At 38.6% G+C, this 8436-nt stretch overlaps 1 protein-coding gene across 1 annotated transcript in view; it reads left to right on the forward strand.

The window, feature by feature from the left end:
- The window catches only part of LOC103625222 (E3 ubiquitin-protein ligase KCMF1), a 77401-nt gene extending 73563 nt beyond the window's left edge, over positions 1-3838 (forward strand). The window contains exons 6-7 of the mRNA XM_008644630.2: positions 1819-2098; positions 3451-3838. Of these exons, the coding sequence (XP_008642852.1) occupies positions 1819-2098; positions 3451-3703 (533 nt within the window). The 3' untranslated portion in view covers positions 3704-3838. The remainder of the gene's footprint in view (positions 1-1818; positions 2099-3450) is intronic.
- Positions 3839-8436: the final 4598 nt, after the last annotated feature.

Below are 8436 nucleotides of genomic sequence, written 5' to 3' on the forward strand. Positions count from 1 at the left end.
TGTTCCAGCCTTCTGATCATCTGGGTGGACCTCCACTGGATTTGCTCTGTTATGTCCATGTGTTTCTTGTCCTGGGGAGGCTAAAACTGAACACAGAACTCTGGATGTGGCTTTGCCCCAGTGCCAAATAGAGGGAAAAAAATCACTTCCTGAGACCTGCAGGCTGTATTCCTGCTACTAAAAATATCCCAGCAAAAGAGGATGAAAAGTTTTCTGTCATCTTAATGACTTAAGTTAGGTTGTGGGTCTTTAAAGCACTAGAGTTGGTGCAAGAAGGGAGGATGTTTGTGTGTCCTGGAGTCTTGGAGTGCAACACTTCCTCTTACCAATGCAATGGGTATTAGTTTAGCGGAGTTAAACATGAAGTGGCTGGCTGGGTTTATTTCAGCCTCACAAGACCTTCCCATTTAGGAGCATGTGTAATAAAATGGTACTCCTTTGAGTCTTGTCTTTTTTCCTTTTTTTCCTTTTTCTTTTTTTTTTTTTTTTTGGTCAATGTTTTTCCATTCAGAGAATGTAGTGCAGCCTGGCTGGGTGTCTGTGTCATGCCAAGCCTGTGTCTCAAATTCACAAATTCACATCTGCTACTAGGGTTCTGTTAAGCTGTACTCAAAGTGATCTTACAAACAGCAAGGAAAATTATGTCTTACCTGGCAGTGTTATAAGTCTTCCTTTGTATTGGGGTAATAATTAGTACATACTACCAGAAGTTAGAACTTGTGCTTGTAACAGACATGTACACATTATTTATTTATTTTTCTCCTTGTGGTGGTTATCAGTAATTAGTGAAATAAAATATTATTGGTAGCTGATAGTAATATGGTTAGCTGTGCTGATTAAAAGTGACTTGAGCATTTACTGTTGGCATTCCAAGTGTTCCAGATGCAAAGAACTACTGCATTGTGCTTTATTTCCCTAAGAAAAGCCTAGTTTCAAAGGATTATATAATGAAAGTGAGATGGAAGGAAAATTTTCATGACCTGTAATAATGACTTGCAGCTTTAACGAGGATTGGATGGATAGGGAAAAAGGTAATCTACTACTTCTGCCCTCCTTGTATCATACACAACAAAGTAGTACTCACAACTTTGTGTGGAATATAATATGTAGTAAATTGCTGGGCAATAACTTATTATTAATGTTTATTTTGGGAAATGCTTAGCATGGACATAATTTGTCACAGTCTTGAACTTTGAAAGAAAGGAATCCAGGCTCGATTTAACTTTTTTATCATTAGAATTTCTCTTTTTTCAGCAGAGGTCAAAAGTTGCACAAAAAAAACCCTCCTGTGGTCAAATATTTTTCATATAATACAGCATTTAAAAAGTCTTTCTGAATTAAATATTTTCTAAAAATGTCTGAAATTATGCTATAGTTATTTGTCTTTTCTTCAGCACAGCTTCCCTCTGGAATATGCATTGAAGGTGCATAAAGCCACCAACTGAAGTCAGAATTGAAGGGGTTAATAACTATTTTGACTAACTTGAAGATAAAATTTTAGAGAATTCTTGCACAGGATATTGCTTATATGATATTCCCCATAGGTTGACTCTTATCAGTTTAAAAAGCTTTAAGCTTTGACTCTTTTTTTATACATAGTTCTTTAGATAATCTTCCCATGGGTTTGGAGACACTGGGTGCTTGTAATGGATAGCTCATGAAGCTTTTCAAATCAATACAATTTGTTCATGAATTTCATCAATGAAAGCTTTTAGAAAGCAAAGGAATTGATATACTGGTATTCAGGACATAATTATGCTGTTGTGTGATATGTATTTAAGCAGATTTCACTGTAGAAACTTCTCTCTTTTCTGGCAGAGCTTTTATCTCAGTTATCAGGCGTGAGACGTTCTGCAGGGCAGCTCAATTCTTCTGGCCCTTCTGCTTCTCAGTTACAGCAGCTGCAGATGCAACTGCAGTTGGAAAGACAGCATGCACAGGCAGCAAGACAACAACTGGAAACTGCACGCAATGCAACTAGACGCACTAACACAAGCAGCATACCCACCACTCTTACACAATCTATAGCAGCAACCAATACATCTAACACAGAAAACAATCATCAGACTATACAGAATTCCCAGTTTCTTCTTATGAGGTAATTTGGTTCATGGTATTAACTCTTCTTCCATTTCTGTTTTCCTTGGTCTTGTTATGGACATAGAGTTCAGTAAAACTACTGCCAGATCACTAATGAAGTTTGTAGTTGAGATACTATGCTTTTGTTTGCATTTGTGACGTCATCTTTTCAACCCTGCTGTTTGTTCCTAGGCAATGAATAAATATTACTTGTTGTTTCTCAATTTGAAGAGAAACATATGGGATATTGCCTTGTTAACCTGTGTTTGTTTACCCTACTACTTCTGATAAGACAAGAGCCTTTACAATATGTTTCAAACTTTTATGCTGATAATGTGAGGGGAGAGAACTTTAAAGTTAGTTTTATGTAATAGGAAATGAATCTTTAATGAAGGCTGAAGGTTGAATAGAGGTTTATATATAAAATATTTTGGATGAAAAAAACAAGGATTGTGCTATTAATAACCAGCATGCATATCTGTTTCAGAAAGTATAGTTAGATCCTACAGTTCTATACAACAGAATAGTTCAGTTGGAAGAGACCTATAATGATCATCTAGTCCATTCTACTATAGAAGAGTTGCCCACTCATTCCAGCTCTTTTTGGAGGTTTAGAATATTGATTTTCTGGATTCAAGGGGGAGGATGTTTTTCAGTTGCACGTTGAGAAAGAACAAAAGCATTTAAACAGTTTCTGTGTCTAGAAACTGGGCTTGGGACAAGTTATTGCTGTCATGCTGATTTCTATCAAAACTTGTGATAATATCTCAATCCAAAGCTTTTTGAAAATCATAACTTTAAGGAAAGTATCTGCAAATGTCAGTCACTGATCTTGTGAGCTAGGATAAAACTGAAACAAGCAATTCTCTTGCTTCTAATAGGTGATGGTGCATGGACTGATAAGTGAAGGGAATGATGTACTGTGCTTTGGGAATCTCTGGGCATTATGTGTGTAGTAATGTATTTTGTGTCATGCTTGCATTTAGAAGTTGTCCTGGGGACAAAATGAGCACTTAAGAGATGACTAGAGAATTTTAATGCCCCTTAAAACAAAATCCCTCTGAGGGGAAACAAACTTCAGAAATAGATTTTTTTTTTTCCTTCAGCCTTAGAATCTACTTCTATGAAGGATTTTTTGGAAGCATCTAGGAACAAGTTTGTTAAATGTTTGTATTCTTACATCGGGAGTGCCAGATATTGTCAGATTTGTACATGTCAAAAGAAGTGCAGCAGTACCTAGGTTGTTTCTCAAAGGAATGGCTTTCAGATGTTATTCAACATGCATCAGTCCAACTGTTTAGGCAATTAGTGAAAGCCCATTTTGTTGCTGATACTACTAAGCCTGTCTTATTTTTCTGTGTTTCTCTACAGGTTGAATGATCCTAAGATGTCAGAAGCAGAGCGTCAATCAAAAGAAAGCGAACAGGCAGATCGCAGCTTGTTTGTTCAAGAGCTTCTATTGTCCACTTTGATGCAGGAAGAAAGTTCCTCCTCAGATGAGGATGAACGGGGAGAGATTGCTGATTTTGGTGCTATGGGCTGTGTAGATATTATGCCTCTAGATGTTGCTTTAGAAAACCTAAATTTAAAAGAGAATAATAAAGGAAATGAGCCTCCTCTTTGATGGCATCCCACTTTGCAGACAATGTCCTCTGTGCTGTATTTGCCAATGAAAGTGGACAACAACTATCTTGGGTTTGTTTTGGTGATTGTAATTTCAGGTCTGTCACTCTTGTTACATTGTGTACATTCAAAGGAAAAGAGAAAAGATATATACGATAATCATTTCCACTTAACCAATTTTTACTTTTAGCAGATAAATATAGGTTGCAGTGCAGAGAAAAAAAGCTCTGTGTCCTGTAGCTTGACGTGCAAGAAAGCTCTCCTAATACTCCACATTCAAACTGAAGAGGAAAAAATGAAAAAGTCTCTAATGAAGCTGCTGTGTGTATTTATGAATATTAATGAATAAAACTTGCTTGGATGGTTTACCTTAACTACTGCATGATTTTTATTACAGTGTGCATGAGTTTTAGTGACCTTGTCATTTTAAAAAGTCTAAGTACAAGGAGTAAAACTATAAAACACCAAAGCTTTCCCATTATTCAAAGGTAATGTGACCAAAAAAAAAAGATTAATGCTCACTAGCAGTTTGCAGCCATGAAATAGTCTTTGAGTAACACATGATTTTATGTGCTCTCCCTGCATATTAATGAAAACTCTGCAATGGGCTATATTTTTGCTTACATAGTGTAACGTTTTGCTGTATTGTGACCACCATGTTGCCCTGTAAGACATCATATCCAAGTGGAATTGAACTTTGTAGTCATCTGTAGGAGACAAAAAACAAGAGCCACTACTGGAATCTACTACAAAGGGCTTCTGTGTGCCCTAACACCAAATTTTGTTCAATTTTCTTTAAAGTTTTCCTTTTTGTGTTAAATATACCTTATTTAGGTATAAATTATTCATATATTCACTGGTGGGGGGTGTGTGCTAACCTGGATTATGTTGTTTTAGTTTTAAGATTTCATAGTCCTTATAATTTTGAGTTATGTATTTTCTTCATAGTTTACAGAGACTCCTTAGTATTAGGAGAGATTGAGGATTTGACTTCCCAGATATCTCCATATATTACAATTTGGATTCTTAATGCTAACTTCCTATCAACCTTGGTGAAAGAAACATGACACTTGGTCTGGATGAGATTTGGGTTTTGAATAGAAGCACAATGGGTTGCAAACTAAGCATGGGATGGGCTCAGCAGTCTGGCCTTAGCACACAAAGGTAATATTTTAATAGTGATTCTACAGAGAAAGTACCAGCATGATTGCTCATTTGACATGCAATGAGGCTGGAAGGACTGTGAGCTTTGACAGTACCTCTAACTTGTCTATCTCCCTCTGTCTTTAAAAGAAATGAGAGCCTTTTTTTAACCTGTCTTGGATATATTAAGGGTATGGACTGTTACAGATTACTTATGGACACTGTAGCTTCTCTCAAAAGCCAAGTGTCTACATGTGCATGCATTTCTGTCTTGGGGCCCCTGTCTGTTCACAGAATTGTGGAATGGCTGAGGTTGGAAGGGGCATCTGAAGGTCCCCTGGTCCAACCTCCCTGATCAAGCAGTGCCTCCTAGAGCTGGTTACCCAGGACCATGTCCAGGAGGCTTTTGAACATCTCCGAGGAGGGAGATTCCACAACTCCACTGGGCAGCCTGTTCCAGAGCTCAGTCACCCTCACAGTGAAAAAGTGTTTCCTGATTCTCAGATGGAACCTCCTATGTTACAACTTGTGCTCATTGTCTCTTCCATAACTCAACAATATGATATTGACATAGTATATAGAATAAAGGGAAAAGACAGAGTACAGAACCACACTGCATTGTCAGGGGTTATTACATGAATGTTCACATCTAGATTAATAGGTTGCGGTCCCACCACAGAATCCATTGGTATAAACAATTCCATTTTCCCTGTGGCTAATATTTTGGGAGAGACACCATCTGAAAGAATTTCAGTCCTCACTGTGTTTTGTACTGGTGGTGTACAGTCATGCTATTTTGGCCTGTGATTCTTCCATTTTCTTGCAGTGCCCAAACTACAGCTTAAATTCATTTTTCCATCAGGGTATAATGTATAGCAGTCTTGTACTCCCTTGGTCCAAAATACTACAGATTTTTTTCAACTTTTCATCCCAGTCATCTGCCGCAATCCCCACAAGGCTATATCATCCAGAATTGTTACTTCTAATTCAAAAGAATATCCTTGCCTACGAGTGTGTAATTGAGCATGTTCAATCAAAGCATTTTGGCAGGCATTGGAGGCTTCTTGTTGCTTTTTCCATTGCCAAACAACTTTCTTCCTAGTCCATTTCTGGTGGTTTTGCATTTGCCAGGCAGTGCCTCGATGTGAGGTGGCAGGTGGGGTGGAGGAGGAAGAATTTTTTGCATAGGCTCTAAATTTGCCAAGGACAAAATATTTCTGATGCTGTGATCCCATTTATTTCTGATGATGGAACACCAGCTTGCACAAGATCATTCCATATTTGTTTACTTGTCACCTGTGAGGTAAGTCTTTGGTTTTGTTGACTTATTTTCATTCACCACCCACACAGCTGGTTCCAAAATTAGAGCCCAGATTTCCCTCAAGGTATTTGCTAGGGTACCTATATTACCAGTATCACTCATGACTGCTGCTAGAATCAAGGGTTTCTCTGAAACAGGCGTCCCTCTCAAAAGCTGCATTTTTATACTTTTCATTACTGCTACCCCATCCAGACTAGATCCTGTAATAAGAACATGATCCATCCCTATCTGCCACAAGAAACTAATACCTCCTTCCATTGTACACCAATTTCCAAAGAACAGCACTAATTCGGCAGCATCTGCATATGCTGTTAAAACTGCTGCATCCAACCTTTTGTATAGCGTAGGTCCAGCAGCATCCTGCCCATCAGGACCCCTGATATTTTGTAATTGAGCATATCCCCATTGTATCTGGTCCTGACTGGATGTAGGGCTTAATAGATCTTTTTCACATATTAATAAGTGGAAAGACACAGTGCCACTATCCAAAGCTCGCAAAATCCATGCCAGTATGCCTTGCCCACTCTTCTGCTGGTAGACCTCTAAAAATTCCCTTAACTCTTTCGGACTATAAGTGCATGTGATCTGTACCCCTTTGGCAGATCCCTCTGCCCCTCCACTTATATGAGGGGTCATGCTTCTACCATGTCCCTATCTGCTAAATCTGGCTCAAACTCAATCTCAGAGTCCGAGGACTTACTCCAGATATTTCTATCTGACTCCTTGCAATCCCATCAAGATTTCATAGTGAGAACACGAACTTGAGAAATTGAAACCTTTCTTTTCCCATCTCTGTGCCTTCATTTGTTAGCAATACAAGCTGCCAGCTGTTCTGCAGTGCACTGCTGCTCATAGTGTCGCTCTGATTGAGCAGTAATTACTTCTTGTGCAATCGTCTTTGAATCCTGTAAAGTCCCGACTTTCTTTTTCCAACTCTCTTACTTTGCTCTGCAATGCTATAACCTCACGGTTGAGAGCTCTAAGACCAGTGGCTAATAGCCATCCCAATTGTAGAAGCCCAGAAGACAAGGGGCTAATGTGTATGTCTCAAACACCAATCGCTGGATGACTGTGGAGCCAACCAAGGATTGTTGGTAATAACACACTGTGAGAAAGAACAGGATGTGGCTGGAGAAGGGGCCATACGGAGGTAGGGCAGCACTTTTCCTGGACAAATGTACTTGTTCTAGTTCCTGGAGATAGGCACAACACAGCACAGCGCAAGCACAGAAATAAGGCTGAGAAGTGGGCATGGAACATAGGGGGGGGAATAAATACCACCCAAGACCTCCAAAGCCCTCCAACACATTTTCTGAAAGGTCTGAAAGAACGGACTGTGCATGATAACTAATTTGCATAGAAAGTGAGAAGCTTATCTCCAGGGTGGGGAAAACCTATCTATAAAAAGGTACCCCCACAAAGCATAGGCAGCATCCCCAAGACCTTGGACATCCCATCAGCTGAATCAGTGCTGGAACCAGGAATAGTCCCTTCCTTCCTTCCTTCCTTCCTTCCTTCCTTCCTTCCTTCCCTGATGCTCATCACCTGCATTGAAGAGAACCATCTACATACAGTAACTGATGGGTGCAACAAATATTAGGAGTGAATGCTTAAGAACAAAGAACGAAATCCTATATGTTACCATTACAACATAGAATAAATAACCTCCTGGAAATAAAACCAGAATGTATTTAGAGAATTTTCTTAAATGTCTTAGCATAATTTTAGAGGTTTAAATGTACCACAAATTCAGGAGAATACAGAATTTCTACAAATTTGGAAGTTCTCAGAGAACAAAATATTTATTTGGTCTTACCTCACAATTGTTATGAACAGCAGTGAAGCATAGATTCAAAATAACTCCTTTCTGCTCCTACATATACAGTCTTGCAAAGCTGAATAGGATTTTTTTTTCTTGGAGAGAACCCAGGAAAACACTTTCTTTTATATTTATTTATTTATATGTGCATACACATACACACAAACTTCAACATGAGTGGAACAAACCATTTTAAAACACTCACCAGTCAGCAAACATAACAGCAGCTGATAAAAAAAAAAAGCAGATAGGAATAATTTTTAAGAAAGAATAAAAGAAAGCCTGCAAAAATTCCATTTCCCTCCTGAATGCCAAGCATCAAGAATAGGAGCAGTCTTTGTACGTAGGAGAAGATGGATAGGGGGTTGGGGTTGGAGTTAGGATTTTGTTGTTTCTTTTAGGGTTTTGTTGGGGGGGGGTGTTGTTTGTTTTCTACTTTTTTTTTTTTTTT

Source organism: Corvus brachyrhynchos, unplaced genomic scaffold (genome assembly GCF_000691975.1).
Source record: "Corvus brachyrhynchos isolate BGI_N302 unplaced genomic scaffold, ASM69197v1 scaffold172, whole genome shotgun sequence".
Lineage (NCBI taxonomy): Eukaryota > Metazoa > Chordata > Aves > Passeriformes > Corvidae > Corvus > Corvus brachyrhynchos.